This window comes from Electrona antarctica (assembly GCF_951216825.1).
Source record: "Electrona antarctica genome assembly, chromosome: 14".
In the NCBI taxonomy this organism is placed as follows: domain Eukaryota; kingdom Metazoa; phylum Chordata; class Actinopteri; order Myctophiformes; family Myctophidae; genus Electrona; species Electrona antarctica.
Window position 1 is genome coordinate 13,141,711 of NC_136795.1, and position 16,518 is coordinate 13,158,228.

Consider the following 16,518-nt stretch of genomic DNA (forward strand, 5'->3'; position numbering starts at 1 on the left):
TTAAGTATAAATGTAATCTGGTCATTCAGAATCATCTTTATTGTCACATCACAGGTTTAAAACAGTGGGTTCGTTTTTGTGATAAAGTAACCCATTTGATATCGCATCAGTTCAGTTCAAACACTTTGAATAAAAGTATATTTCACCCATCACAAGTGACAGTGACAGAATGTAAACTATAATAGTCAAGTCACTATGTATGTGCATTGTGCAATGCAATCAAGTTGTAAGTAGGCCTACAATTCGAGTTGATTAAGTACTACTCCAAATACTCTTTTCAACCGTTTTAAAATTATATATTTCACCCAGCTTTTGATTGATTGATTGAAATATTTAAGTACAGACTCCGCCAGATGGGGGCGGTATTGATTCACTAGTTCACAAAATGTGATTGTGAACTTGAAGAAAGTATCTCTGTAATCTGGCGCGACTGGCGGAGCCGCGGAGTCAACCTTCAACAGGATTTGATAACACTAAGAATAAAATAAAATGATATATACTATGGTAAAATAGTACATTTGTAGTAATAATCCTCCTATAAAACTATATTATGTAACAAATAGTCAAATAATCAACAGATACATAATCTTTGAATTTGTTCTACAGTCTTTGTTTTTATCTGTATTTTCTTACAGCAGTGAATAACATTTCCAGTGCAGATAGAAAGGCCAACTGAGGAAAAGTACAAAACATCCAGTGATGGATACCAATTAACAATGTTCTCACATAGGCTACCAATACCATACAGCATTCACTTTCCCTTGCATCACAATTATTACTGTACATATAGGCCTACAATTAAATGATCAAATACCACAGAGCATTCTTAATTACATTAATCGTATACTAAAAGGTTATAAGGAGTTAGAAATGATGATTGATGATTGTTTGGCTATTTAAATATTCCTGTTCCACAATATAGACACATGTTTTTAAACAATATGAATATAGGTGAGGGAGGGGTCCTTGGGCTGAAAAGCATTGAAGACCCCCTGCTCCGCCTGATGCAGCACGTGAAAAAGAGTAGCAAGGTAAGCCTATTATTAGAAGCACAGAAAAATATGTTTTTCGTTTGTTTGGGTAAAAAGGGTTGATTACATTATGATTACATGGTGTTAAAAGGACAATGATGTTAAAAGGTTATAAATACACTGTACACAAGATAATCTTGTGTAAAAAAAGAAAGTGAAATAGCCTATTCCTTTAATCTTGTCAAGATTCAAAGGGATGTTTCTTTTGCTTTCTTTTTTTTTTAATTCTTTTTCGTTTTTTGAGACAAGCAGTTCATTTTGGGCATCACAGTTGAATATAATTACATTTCAATTGTCTACAGACTCTACACTCATGTTACCATTCAGTCCAGACTCGGTGGTCAAGAGCCAGGACTACAGTATATTAAGGTGGTTTCAGTCCTTCACAAACTTCTCATAATAGCATGAGAAAGGGCCGGTGTGACTCTTGAAATTAATATCAAAATAATACTGAAATACTGAATCAAGCAACGTAACTAAAAACTATCTGGTGTGTTCACGACATTAAAATGACCCTAAAATGTTTGAAAGTGAAATATCTCTACATTTTCAGGTGGGATACACATTTCATCCAACACACACACACACACAAACCCATTCCCCCAGAATTATTAGCATCTATATAAACTACAATTATTTTTTACTTTTGACCTGCTGTCATGTTTACAAACTGGGTTAGATAAATACTTTTTTACTTCCACCAATGAAGTTAGACCGAGGTGTTTTTACCCTTTGTCTTTCAGCAAAAAAACTGACCAGTAAGCTGCTCAAATAAATTATTCAACTTTGTCTTAAAAGGGTCAAGGTCACAATTAAGGTCAACATCAAAATGACACAGTCAGTCATCTCTCACAAGATATGGCTCACTCAAGTATGGGCAGCTCATACAGTACTTTTAATCAAGTTTGAAATCAACTTTATAATTTCTGAGAACCAGATATTTGATCAATTTGAGCATTCTAATGTACTAGTTACACATTCAAACTTGGATTATTCCAAGCAGTTTACATCATAATATGATGTGAACCACTTGGAATAATAATGCTTTCACCTTTGAAAAGAAAATGCCATAAATGCATTACTGAATTTAACATCTTTATTAGACTTAATTTTTCATAAAGCACACTTACGGTACATTACAAAAATAGATGCCAACATACATTAAAGGCAATGATTCAAGGCAATGATTCAGACTCTACAAGTTTGACCTCTAGCTTTTTTCACTGGTTCAAAAATACACAACTACAATTCTTTGGCCCATAGAGCATCTTTTGATCAAGCAAAAAATATTTACAGGCATTCAATTTAACAAATACAGTTTCGCTCAGAGCCAAGTCCCAAAACAACAGAGGAACATCACTGAATAATTACACAGAAATGCACAACATTGACCGGGAACCTACCGGATCACAGATTTGACCTGATGTAACACAGTTGTAACCTGTACACACTCACTGAGGCTTCTCAGTGATCACAGTTGCTATGGATTCATGTGGGTTGAGACCTTCCTTTGTCATCACTGCAATAAAACAGACCCAAGCACGCAAGACTCAGCAGGCCGTCACAAGTTAACCCCGCTACCTTTGCCACTGGGAAAAGATCTATAAAAAAGGACCCTCTAAAACAGCGACGCAATCTTGGCACAAACTTGCACCTCTTGTTTAGTTGGCACTTTCCTGGTCCTTGTCACTAAAGCAAGGAGCGCCTGACTCTGTGCCCCCCTCCTCCCCACTGGCGGAGGGCACCAATAACTACAGAAGGATGATGGTTGCTCTGGGAGGTTTGGCACCCTACAAGCTTTGCTTCATCTTCCTGCCCCTCAGTTTACAGGTATGGTATCGGCTGTGGCAGATTCGTTGGCTGTGCATGCATCCTTCCTCAGCTGGAGAGACACACAGCTTAGCCAACTGCGACTTGTAGGCATCTCTCCCACAATTTCCCACATGTCCGTCTCTTCACAGTATCGCTCGATGGTATCATGATACCTAGATGAAGAGAGACCAACAGCCATGAGAGAAAGGCTTTCATGGAGCAGCTGGACAAGCAGACACCTTTAAGCCTGAGTTAAATCAAGTATACAAAGTATAAATCACGTATTACCTGTCCCAGCCCTCCTCCCCTCCTAGTACATATATCTTCCCATCCACCACAGCCACGCCAGGCCGGTAGCGTCGCTCTTTCATGGGGGCACACATGGTCCACTGATTAGTCTTGGGGTTATAACACTCAACCTTGTCCGTGTTCTCAGTCGAGGCATGCCAACCCCCTATAGATAAGTAAATAACAGGATAAAGACTGTTAGACAGCTCCATTATGTGCTGAAACTGCAGTAAAGTTGAAGTGAGTCTATTATGGAACTAACCATTAAGAACATACAATACCTATAACGTAGATCTTTCCTTTCAGAGTACATGCAGCTGAACCAGAACGTGCAATCTGCATAGGAGCCACTTCTAGCCACACAGATGTTTTAGGGTTGTACACCTGGGCTAGGTCTGTGCCATCACCATCCTCCAGTACAGCTCCACCTAAGACCCAGGAGAACACATAGCAAAACATTATTCATTGTCAATGGGAAAAGGACAAATACATAATACCAAATGCTTTGGACATTTGGACCTTAATTAAAAAGGTACAATCATCAAGTTTTCCGTCTCTCCCGACAGTGGGACCAAAAGTACAATAAAGATGACGGTGTGTTCTAGTGTTGAATCTGGTGTGAAATTTCTCAGTGGACCAGTACGGAAACCACATATGAGCACACTGCAGATGTAATAGTTATATTGTATTAACATACCTGTACCATACAGGTTGATTCAAATTACCGTATGTTTTAATCATTAAGATAAGTCACAGACTTTAACTTTAACCATTATGCTTTACATACATTACATAAAACCCATTAGGCTGAACCTGCAGGCGCATAACCCTGTTCCATACCAGTAACATAGAGTAGTCCATCTAATGCGACCACAGCTGGGCTGGTGACAGCCATTTTGACTGACTCCTTGAACTGCCAGGTATTGGTATTTGGGTCATAACATTCCACGGAGTCCAGGCGAGAGCGGCCCTCCCAGCCACCCACCGCAAACACATAGCCATCCAGCATCACCAGGCCTATGGACGCCGTAGGGTTGTAACATATAAAAGGATAATTAGAACAGATGACAATGGCCGTATGCAACAAGAACCCTTGAGACTTATTTTGTACATTGTCATAAGGCGGTGTCACATGAAAATATCCAATGTACAAGCTCACAACGTATCGCATCATTAAGCGTTGTAGATTAGCTATTTTCAAAATGTTGACATATGCCGAAAATAAAGATGACAGGTTGAATGTAAATGCAAGGGTTTGACAGTCTTACCCAATTCAGAACGTGCCACATTCATGGGAGCCATCTCCAACCATGAATCACGGGAAGGGTCATATCGCCACATCTCCCTACTGGCTGAACCATCAGGGAACTCTCCTCCGGCCAAATAGAGAGTAGAGCCTATGATAGAAGATGAGCAGAAGAAAGAAATAGTGATGCCAACGTTGGTATAGAAATAAACATTTTCAGAGCTCAAGATACATTTATATTATATCGTCACTGTCAGCAGAAACCTTGTATGTTACTTTTCAAAAAAAGGAAAAAAAATGGAAAAATGTATTTAGACACAAACCACACAGAGACGTAACCACTTATAGAGACACTGAGCTTATAGATCGCCTATTTTCTCTACTGTTGTATGACGAAGTAGGAGATACAAGGTTTCTGCCTGGCATATGAAATATGATATTTTTGTCCAAATGGACACTTATGGGTCTGTAACTTCCATTTGTACACTCTCAGAGTTAGTTTAACAGTGTGGATTAGGGTCCCAGAGAGAACCCACTGTACACTCTCAAGAAAGAGTTAGACCAGTAAAAAGGGTCCATTCGGACCGCCGATAGCCCCCCGAAACCAACGTTGAGAACCAGTGGTCTAAGCCAGTTGACTCCGTTGGCACTTCTCACCTGACACAACCAGCCCATGTTTGCTTACAGCGAAGGGCAGACATGCAAGAGTCTTCCACTGGTTTGTCAGGGGATCAAAGCTCTCCACACTGCGAAGCACCACCTTGTCATCCTCTCCACCCACCGTCACTATCACCTCAGCTGTCCCTGTTGTCAAGGCAACAAGGGGGGAAAAGGAGGAGGGACAGAGAGCAGAGCAGTGACTCAAAGTGGATTTAAGAGTTCAAAGAGAAACCAACTTTATTCATAAACAAACCATCTCATAAGCATCCTGGCCCTGTTCCCTTTTAACCACATGAACCCCATGTCCCTACTCTGGGTAAACATTTGGTGAAAAAAGCTCGAATCGCAATGTGGGGCGTCGTGAGCTTTAAGATCAGCTATTTTTTGCAAATACATTTCATGTGAACCAAGTATAGACCCCTGGGGGACACCAAAAACTAAGATAGGGTTTAAGTGGTTAATACAGAGGGACAGAACATGAACACAGCACCTCATGAAGTGCCTGTTCATGAGGCCAAGGAGTAAAGAAGAAAACTAAGACAACCAATAAAAACAAACAGAAATCAAAGCTTGAAACGGAAAATGCAATAATGAAATGATTGGTCTATGAAGAAAATGCATCAGAATTGTTTTTGTTTGCACAGTCTTGTCTGACTGGGTTTTTTCTCGGCACTGGAAATCCCAACTCGAAAAACATTGATGTCCCGTATATTGTCCACCATCAGTTGCAACATGCACACCACACATGTGTAAGGCACACAGTAAAATCCTCAGTGTTCATTTAACACTACAAATAATCAACACTAAGGATTGTATAGTGCAGGGTACCTGTGGATCTGCGGGGCCGTGCTCTGTGGCAGTAGAGCTCTCCACGCCGGTCCTGCAGCAGTAGATAGTCCTTGGCTTCAGAGATGAGCCTCTGGCAGCCCTGGTATTCTTTCACCACATCCAGGGACTCGATCACATCATGGAGGTAGTAGGGGCTGATGAGAGGCAGGCGGATATGCTCTAGCACCTTAAACAACAATTAGGACAGAAATGATTTTATAGTCCAACTGGATATGTGAACAACATTAAATATGACCATTTAAAACTGTACCTTTTGTACCCTAAAGGCCTAGCCTTAAACCTTTAGGTTGTTTAAACGATGGGGAAGTTGGGGTTAATCATGTATTAATTACATTCACAGGTGCCAGAGGCAAGCTGTTCCATAACTGTGGTGTGTAAACCTCCAGACTTATGGAGCTCTAATGGAGGATTCCCTTAGTTACACTGCACCCCAAAACACTTCCATGCACTCGTATAGGATATCCCTGAGATTAGAAACAGACACAACTATGGTCTGCACAAAGACATGCTGATGCTTTCCATATGAATCAAGTTGATGTAATGGTGGGTGACCGATAACCAAATGGTTAGGGCACATAGCACATGTGCCTGACCTGCTCTCTATGTTTCCTGTCTCTCTACACCAGTAGTTCTCAACCTTTTCTGTATCATTCAGGGTCCACCTGAAAGTCTTAAAAGACCCACCCATTTGACCACTGAACATGGTTTATTTTAATGATCAAACGATTTTGTTCTGGCTAATTCTAATGGTACTATAGCTAAGTAAGATTTATCACCATCACTATGTATCAGTATCACTATGGTATTTCGTCTTTGAAGGTTTTAAAGACGAAATACCATTTATTGTATTAATTTTTAAATTATTATTATTTTTTTAATTCATGCTATATTATCAATAAAATCTATTTCTGTAGACTATAATGATCACCAACAGTAAGCATGCCATAGCTAGCATTTGACTTCTCGAAAAGGACTGACCTTTTCAAAGCTCGGCCTGCGGGTAGGACACTTGTCTAACCACAACATGGCAGCCTCAAACACCATCTCCTCCTTGGGCACATTAAGATGGTCATTGGCAAGAATCTCTGTCAGTTTCTCCACACAGAGAGAGAGGAACTCATCCTAGTAGGGGCAGAAAATGAAAGCAAGCAAGACAATAAAAGATACAGTAGACCACCTGAATAGGTATTGAATGGAATAAAATGGCACCATATCCAGCACAATACCATGGTGTAGTTTCACTGTATTAATTCCCCCCTTTTAATTAAACATACTATAGCTACTGGAAAGAAAGAAGAAGAAAACAATGCTTTGAAGAAAAATATTAAACTATCTTGTTAATATTCATCCAATCATTGACAAATGACTGAATGTTTCTACACAGATACATGTGGTGGTGAAGTTTTGGAGTTTGATTAATACCAAAAGTAGGGCAACAGATAAGGGACAACTTCAGATATTTACATATTAGACCAGGGGTCTTCAAAGTTATTCAGACCAAGAACGCCTTAGCTGAGAGAGATGAAGCAGGGACCCCCACTACATACTGTATAAAATTGCGTTGCCGATTTCATAGATAGACATGTAGACTTGTGTGACAGCACTATCATCAGTGTTGTGTAAATTAATTTGATGATTCTTAATAGAATCATTTTTAAATAAATATATATAAATGTACATAGGCTATTATGGTTTATAGCCAAATGTATAATGACAGATGCTTTCCAAGATTGAATGGATTAAAAATGAAAAATTCTAAAAAGGCTGCTGTACAGGTAGCATAATGGAACTGCAATCACAGTTGGAGGAAGTTGCTAGTTGTGCATACTGTACGATTGAATATTGGTCTATAATACATTGTAAACGTCTAGCATTCAAAACCATTTCTCTATTTTCAATGCTTTGGAACCCTTTCTAGTATTAACTGTAAACTTAAGTTTATATTGATTATATATGTGTACAGACTAGAGCTTGGCTGAGTTTAACAGGTAGAATCTGGATGAAGATCCACTCCTGACATTACAGCCTGGAGTATGGGAAGTATGTGTGGAGGCAGGACGGATTAAGCTGGTCAAACACAGATTTCCAACAGATGTATTGTTTATGAGAATGCCAAATTATAACATAATTTTGGTACTGTGTTTTCACAGAATTTGAGTAAGTGGGCCTGTATTGTACTGTAACAACTCACCACAAATGCAGAGAAAAGGCCAAACACAGACAAACAACTTAGGAACTGCACAGATCCCTCAGTCTCTGACCTGCTGGTACACCGTACTGAAGTGCTCAAGCATGTAATCCATGCTGCGTTTCTCCAGCATTTTACAGGAATGGGCCTCAGCAAAGCAGTGAATCCCGACACAGTTCATTTCATCCATCTGCCGCTCCATAAAATTACAGCAGGCCTCTCGAACAGCCATGATATCCAACAGATTTGCTGCTGCCAGAAGCGCCTTAACCAAATAAAAATGTTTTATGAACACAGATGCATCAAAAATGGAGACAATGTATATAAAATTACAATAGTTAACCAAACAAATCGATTTAATTGATTATTTAAAAATATATATTTTAATAAAATAAGTGGATTTTCTAAAATACTGAAGATAGCACGTGTCACGATGCAACTTGTTGTGAGCTAGTAGATCAATAGTACAATCTCCAAGCAGGCAATCAATAGTTGCAGCCATATACTGTAAGGTTTATGATAATACAGTACCTGCACATTAGCCTTGGAGATGACCACCACTGATGTGTAGGCATAGCTAACCAACATGCCAATCATCTGAGGTTCTACTCCATTGATGGCCACCCGTTCCTGTCTGGACTCCATCAAGTCAGTTGAAAACATTGCCTGTGTCAGGTTGAAAAGGAGACTGGTTGGCTCACTTGGAGTGGAGTGTTCATTGTGTCAACTAATTTATTAGATATACCATGATATTGGGTTCAAGTGGAAGTTAATTACATTCCTTAACAAAAAACAAACGCATACAAAATAAAATTCAAATTTTGAAAATAGCCACTGTTGATTGAAATTCTTCAACTTTTTTTCCCCTTTCTGCCTATAATGCCATGCCAAAATGTGGGACGCTAGGGTAAAAACTGAAAATGGTTAACAAAACCAGGGCCATAAATGTAAACATGAAAGGTTTGAAGATCTGTGTTTACTGTTTACCTGAAAGTAAAAGCTAAAGGCGGCTAGTATCCACCACAATACCACGATGTACAGTATTTCACTGTGTTATATTATTACCCCCTTTTAATTAACCCATTCAAAGTGAGAAAGCATCTTGAGCCCAAAAATAGCAGATGTACAAGCTCACGCTGCCAGCTTGAACATCTGCTATTCTTGAAAAAGTCTTGCAAGTGTGATAAATATAAACGTGAAAGGGTGAAGGATCCACGTTTACCTGAAAGTAGGAGCTAAAGGAGGCCAGAACAATACGGTGGCAGGAGAATTCCTGTCCCCCGCAGCAGATGATCACATCACAGAAAGCATTGTTGAGCCGAAGACTGTTCAGGCCTTCTAGCACCTTGTTGGGATGCTTTGACTCCACAAACACAAAGTTGTCGCTCTCCACTGCGGACAGCGGGACACTGGTGCCATCCTCCTGGAGGGCAAAGGTCACATCCAAGGGGCAGGGGGGCAAACTGGCATTAACTGGAACAATTTCAGCCATGACTCCCGTCTCCCGTTGCTAGACCAGCCTATACAAAAGTAGGACAGGATGGAGTTAACGGCAGTGGTGGAGACAGTAACTTTAAGTACATTTACTTGAGTACTGTACTTAAGAACTTTTTTAACCCATTCAATTTTGGAAAGCATCCGTGTCATTGTACATTTTGTTATAAAACCTAAGTAGATTTTAGTTATCTGTACTTTATTTGTGTCTGTATTTTTGGATAATTATGACTTTGACTCAACAACATGTATAAGTTAAATATTGTACTTTTGACAAAAAGTACATTATATTAATCGGTTACACCCAATATAGTGAAAATACCAGATGTACAATTTTGTATTGTTATTTATATATTGATGTTAAAAAAATAAAATGTACTTTGTACTTTAAGTATTTTTAAAAGCACGTACTTTTGAATACTTTAAATGTGTTAAAAAAGAAAACTTGTATTCCAGTACTTTGACTCAAGTGAGACTCAACTCCAGTACTTTCGTGCACCAATGGTTAATAGCCAGATAACTAATGTAATGAACATAAATAAATGACAGTGTGACTGCATCACATGCATGCAATCACAGTACGAGGCAGCTCAACATAACACAAGCGGAAAACGGTTTTTAATGTCTTATCGATTACATTTTAAATTATGGCCTAGAATGGCTCATACGTGTGAAAAACAACCAATGTATTCGTCTGTGACGAAAATGTTGCTGACAAGGATTTTGTTCGCTTGGTTAGCACAGATGAAGAGCTTTGCGACAGTAGCAAGTAAGTAACTAGTAACTTCCAAATGATGAACGCTTGAGTCATATGCAATCAAATACAGACAAACACAGATTGAAGCGAAGCATGTAAAGCAATTGTGGGATTATAATACCTGATGCACACCATAACGTCAACTGTACAGAGACGAACCAAAACCTGAGTGTCTGCAGAGTCGTGACTAAAAAAACGCCTTCTTCTCCCTTGTTTTCATACCCGCTGATATTTGAGAGGCACGTGAGATTACTGCCACAGTGCCACCCTGTGTTAGGAGTGAGTAAAAATGGTTGCAATGCTGCGAGGGCCTACTCCTATGGCCTACTCATGAACACAGTGGGAAACTTGACATTTTTTAGTGGTGCAACCACTTCATTACGGAGCTTTGTGTGTCTCTGACTGCCTGGCTGGTGGCTGGGTCTGTCTGAGCACGAAAATAGCATTTGGTTGGTTTTCAAAACCAAGTGTCACTGTTGTGCAGCCTAACACAAACATACAAATAAAATAACTGTCTGTATAAAGTATGATGATTTCAGGTGTGACAGTAGGCCTACAGTACAGGTACAGTAGTAGAGGGACCCTGGAGACCCCCACACGGTAACTCTGTCATTTCTCGACCATTTCGGACGCGGGGTGGCTCGCCGGAACTGGGCCGGCACCCTGGGCACATTCCTGTGGGTCTGGAAGTTCTGAGGACCCCCACACGGAGTTGCACCACTTACTTCACACGGGTTGATTTTTTAAATATACTTCTATTCCACTACATCTCAGGGGCAAATATTGTACTTTTTACACTACGATAATTTGGAAACTTTATTGAAACATTACCTTGAAGACTTAGAATATTGTTAGACTACAAAATATATGCTACATAAACCAGCCCTATGTAATAGAGTATAGAATACTTTTTGTACTTTTGTACTATTTTAATACATTAGGCTACTTGTAAAACAGTGCATGGTAAAACATCAGAGTAGGCTACTTCTTCCACCACTGAATATATACATTTAATTTTCAGTGTAGCAATGACAGTGTTATACAGTTTGCACCTACCGTATTTTCATTTTGTTTTCGTTCCAATGAGGACTTTGTTACTAAAGATGCAAGCTTCCTAAACAGTTGTTATCCGTCCTGATGATGAGGTGGCTTATCAAATTGCTAACTGAAATTTGTTATTTTACAAAAAGATGTGAAACAACATTAGCCCTGAATACAGACACACACATGCACACATGCACACATGCACGCACACGCACGCACACACACACACACACACACACACACACACACACACACACACACACACACACACACACACACACACACACACACCTTTTGATTTCCTGTTTTTGGCTATATACTGTAGAAGTGTATATTTGTACGTCTCTAAATGTTATGATGAATTGAACATGGTGGACCCTATTGTAAACAAGTGTAATGCTTATAGTGTCGTCCACAGTTAAAAGTTTTGTATTGAGTTGTGCTTGAAATGTACTGTAATTCTCCAATCTGTTAATAAATACTTCATCAATCAATCAATCAATCAATCAATCAATCAATCAATCTGTTTTTGTATGACCTGATGAAGGCCACTTAGGAAGCTGGTGACTGTGTGGAAAATACATTGAAAGGCTGTTGAACAACAGTTAGTTTCTGCTTGCTCTGAATGGACAGGCAACAGTTACAGTCACTCCATCAACACTTGTGCCTAAATCAAGTTTTCCGCATGAACACACTGATGACTTGATTCACCATTTGCAGCAAACACACTGTTGGCACACTGTCATCCTTTTGAATACTCACATTGTCTATTATATTAATAACAAAGACTCTTCTGTGCTCTCTCTCTCTCTCTCTCTCTCTCTCTCGCACGCACGCACGCACGCACGCGCACATTCGCATGCAAACATGCACGAACACACACACACACACATTTCACATCCATATAAAAAATTAATTAAAGTAACTTAACCATATACATTTGGATACAAAGTTAAATATTTGTATTATTTATATTTTCACCTCTACCAGCAGAGTTGTTTGTTTGTGTTTGACTGTTAGCAAAAAATAATTTGAAAACAGATAGTCGGATTTTCATGCAACTTGGAGGACATTTTTGGGTTTAAAAGATTGAATGTGAAAGTCATATTCAAGCTCAAGGAAAACATGGAATAATAAATCACATCTCAGGAATGAAGACATCGAAAAATGTTGGAAATGGAATCCTTCCTCCTTCCAAATTTTAGAGTGATGTAGGTACTAATCCTTTGATGTCACAAAGTGTAATCAAATGACATCACAATCATCACATAGAATCAATATAGATCTAGGGTGGAAATGGAATATATTGACACTTGCATAGTGTTGGCAGAGGTACAATCTTTCTAGTTTAAACTGTATTTATCTGTTTGTGTTGTGAAACAGCAAAACAATTACCGGTGTCGTAATTACAAAATAATATTTGGTTTATTTAGGCTATGCAATAACACAACAGAATCACTCAGAATATTTTTCATATACAATTCATATACAATCTTGCCTGCACGACAATATTATGTGAGAAATAGTCATTGACCATGCAACTTTATCTATTTTCATTTGACAATGGATTAAGAAGTGGCAGTATAGTGACATGGTTGGGTTTGTTGTTTCTTTTCATACAAAGAGTGAAATCCATCCATGGTCAGCTAAGTATTTTCCCACGTTGACAGCCATCACCCGGCCTATTTTGCTCTTATGTCTGATTTATACACACTATGGCACATTCTGAAAATAGTTGATCTAGCTTGATTTGCTATACTTTCAGTGCGCGAAACCCATACGTAACTATATGTACAGTATGCTGTTAATCATTTATATAAGTCACACCTATTTTAGCCAATTTAGTCTCATTCAGTAACACAACAGAATCACTCCGAATATTTTTCATATACAATTCATATACAATCTTGCCTGCACGACAATATGTGTGGCTATATTTCATAAAAATACATGGTTAATTAAAACTACTATAGACCGGTGCCTGGCTGTAGAGCACAGAGTCAGTAACGATGGAAGTTGGAGATCCATGCCCCACCCGGCTATACAATACCCGTTGTACCCGTGTCAGAGTTCCACCCATCTGTCTGTGTCCCTTTTATGGAGATTTCTGTATCTGTCTCTCTGTGTCCCTTTATTCCTATGGAGTTCTGTGTCAGGCATGCCCAAATATGGAGTGTTGTGATGTCAGAACAGGCCAGCTCCATATATGGACCCTGGGCAGGGGCCCCATGTCCAGAGCCCGGGCAGAGGCCTTTTGTGGAGGTTCTGGACAGCCGTGGGTCCGACTGACTTGACACCGGGCACTGCACTCCCTGTGGGGGTGTGGAACCTGTGTGTCAAATTTGACACACATACGTACAGAGACATGGTGCATTTATAGAAGGAAGGAAGGAAGGAAGGAAGGAAGGAAGGAAGGAAGGAAGGAAGGAAGGAGGGGAGGAAGGATGGATGGATGGATGGATGGATGGATGGATGGATGGATGGATGGATGGATGGATGGATGGATGGATGGATGGATGGATGGATGGATGGATGGATGGATGGATAGATAGATAGATAGATAGATAGATAGATAGATAGATAGATAGATAGATAGATAGATAGATAGATAGATAGATAGATAGATAGATAGATATTCTCTTGGAGGATGGCGCACTTTTGATGTATAATTCACTCAAATATTCAAATATTGCAGGGGACTATCAACTCATCCTAATGACTCTCACTATTTTGTTTGATCAAAGGCTGGTGTCCTTCATTTGACCAGGACGCTGCAGTGCATCCTTTCTGCGCTTAGCAGCTTCCAGGATCTTCTTCCTGGGCCCCAGCTGGATGCGGATGCCTTTGAGGTCTTCATCAGAGCAAAGCATGAGGGCTTCGAGATCCAGCTGCTCACGGCTGAAAGCCAGGGCAAATTCAGCCAAGGAAATTGCAGACAGGAAGGTGTCCAAAGGAGAGGTGTCTTCATCATCCTCGTCATCAAATCCCAGGTCTTCTTGGTTCCAAGGCAGTACAGCATCACTGTCATCTTGAAACTCTGTGTCATCTCCATGAGTGTCATACATCTCGTTCTGCACAAGGTAGCCAAGGTTTTCATTGGCACCACTGGGGATGTCATCAGACTCCAGACCCAGCGTGTTCATGAAGACCAGACCTCCAAGACCGGGTCGATTGAAGATAGACTGTGTGGTTTGGCCAGGGTCATCATCGTCCCCTGCCGTCCTCCTCACCCCACTTTCATTGGACTCATGCTCATCCTGCTCACTGAAGACGTCCACAAACTCTGGTTCACCGTGTGTTCCATTCTCTTGCTTAAGGAAAATGACGTTCCCATCTCCCCCTGGTCTCAACATTGTACCTTTATCCTTCTTGCCAAATTTCTTCTGCAGTGTGCCCTTAAATCTGGCAGTGAGGGAGCCAGATTTGTCTGAAGCGATAATCTTGGAAAACTGCTCATTGACACCGCCGACAGTAGAGAGTGAAGATGCCATGCTGGCCTCTGAAACAGACCCATCATCGCCTGTTCCGCTGTACATTTTATCCATCTTGCTCTGGTGTCTTTTCTTGACCTTCTCGCACATCGTCACGCGTTTCTCTGCCTCTTTGGTGGCCTCGCGCTTCACATTGGCAACCTTCTTGGGGTTCTGAATTGTCTGCTGTGAGGCTGCAGCATCCAGGTAGCGCACGCAGTCCATGCGGTCACGCGATGCTGCAACGTCCATAGCTGTGTGGAATTCATTGTCTAAGGCAAAGAGGTTGGCACCAAAATTAACGAGGAAGCTGAGGATGTGCATGTGGCCATTAGTGGCAGCATGGTGCAATGGCGTGTTTCCCCATATGTCGCTCTTGTCTGGGTCCCCTCTGTGTGACACAAAACATTTAGTTTTGACAATTTAGTATTATTTTTATGGTACATTTAGTGGAGTTTATTAACAGAGGTTAAAGTGGGGTTTCAAGCAATAATAACAATGTAATTACGTAAAGCATCATTAATGTGTAACAAATTAACTACATTTCCTAAATACTGAAACTACACACATGAAACAGCAACCAAACATTTCTGTGGTTAATTGGTAAGCTATTAAGAATTAAAGTCCTCCCATGTTCCCTCATCATGCATGGCAATAAATGTCTTGATTGCAGTAACACAGCAACTACATGTCATAAAACCGTTAAAACGCAATTTGCAAGCTATTGTGCCATGCTGATAATCCTTAATGGGAGAGAGAGTATTTTGATGGGCACGGGTAAGAATATATAAATTAAATTGTTCCAATTAAATTTCTAAAAGTTCCATCTTTACTGAACCTCTGAGATGGTTCTAATCTCACTTGCAAATGCTGTGCTATAGCTGGTCATATTGAGGGAGAGAGGGTCGGTGGGGGTAGGGCTGGATAAAAGCTCTATTGTTTTACAGAATTGCTTTGGCTGCATTTGGCTGTCTAAACAGGACCTTTACATAACAGCAGCAAGCTTGGACATAAATTGGGCAGGCTACTATGACCAATTTACAATATGGAAGACACAAGGATCAAGATAGCGTGCCAAGAAACTATAAAGCCAACCTTTGCTCCTTGATCAACTATATTATACTGTGTGTGTGTGTGTGTGTGTGTGTGTGTGTGTGTGTGTGTGTGTGTGTGTGTGTGTGTGTGTGTGTACACTATAAATTGCTAAACATGCATTTGAATTTTCATAGATTATGTAGACCTCTGTTTTTGCATGGATTAAAGTGCCTAGCCTAGCACAGGGATTGATTGATTGATTGATTGATTGATTGATTTAAGTATTTATTAACAGTTCGCATATTAAAAAGAAGAAGAAAAAAGATATATTCTGACATGTCACAGTGTCACATACTCACATTTGTATTAAGCCTATCTCTTCTACAATTGACAATCAAATCGATACAAGGCTATAGTCCAAGGGCAAGGCTAGATGTTAACATATAAAGTCTATTACTCACCCTCTACTACTGATCAGCTGAAGAGCATCGACATGTCCGTGGAAAGCAGCCAATAAAGTTGGTGTCATCCCATCCTCATCCCGAGCGTTCAGGTCGTTTCTGGTGGCCTCTTTCAAGAGGTCTAAGTAACCATCAATAGCTGCTTTATGGTATCTAGACATACTGAAGCTTTTGGCAAATAAT

The 16,518-nt window shown here is 40.0% G+C and overlaps 2 protein-coding genes across 2 annotated transcripts; both read right to left on the reverse strand.

Annotated features, from left to right (window-relative positions):
• Positions 1 to 2,113: 2,113 nt before the first annotated feature.
• Positions 2,114 to 10,579, reverse strand: LOC306936572 (kelch-like protein 24). Its single transcript, XM_079520137.1, has 12 exons — positions 10,447 to 10,579; positions 9,297 to 9,594; positions 8,606 to 8,740; positions 8,148 to 8,339; positions 6,865 to 7,008; positions 5,866 to 6,052; positions 5,035 to 5,181; positions 4,400 to 4,528; positions 3,972 to 4,148; positions 3,413 to 3,559; positions 3,132 to 3,297; positions 2,114 to 3,016 (listed from the first exon to the last, which is right to left on the reverse strand). Exons 2-12 carry the CDS (start codon positions 9,564 to 9,566, stop codon positions 2,851 to 2,853), a joined length of 1,860 nt encoding a protein of 619 aa, XP_079376263.1. The 5' UTR covers positions 9,567 to 9,594; positions 10,447 to 10,579; the 3' UTR covers positions 2,114 to 2,850.
• A 3,528-nt stretch (positions 10,580 to 14,107) lies between these two features.
• Positions 14,108 to 16,496, reverse strand: anks4b (ankyrin repeat and sterile alpha motif domain containing 4B; the record flags this gene model as incomplete). The annotated part of the gene is made up of 2 exons (XM_079519672.1): positions 14,108 to 15,230; positions 16,336 to 16,496. The coding sequence occupies 2 exons, from the start codon at positions 16,494 to 16,496 to the stop codon at positions 14,108 to 14,110; spliced, it is 1,284 nt and encodes a 427-aa protein (XP_079375798.1).
• Between the last annotated feature and the right edge of the window lie 22 nt (positions 16,497 to 16,518).

What these genes read in the sequence shown, in the direction of transcription:
- LOC306936572 (XM_079520137.1), bottom strand. Translation starts at nt 9,566, where the DNA reads ATGGCTGAAATTGTTCCAGTTAATGCCAGTTTGCCCCCCTGCCCCTTG. An exon ending in GCAGGCCGAGCTTTGAAAAG is followed by an intron (nt 6,053 to 6,864) that starts GTCAGTCCTTTT and finishes TTGTTGTTTAAG; the next exon opens with GTGCTAGAGCATATCCGCCT. An exon ending in AGGAAAGATCTACGTTATAG is followed by an intron (nt 3,298 to 3,412) that starts GTATTGTATGTT and finishes ACTTATCTATAG; the next exon opens with GGGGTTGGCATGCCTCGACT.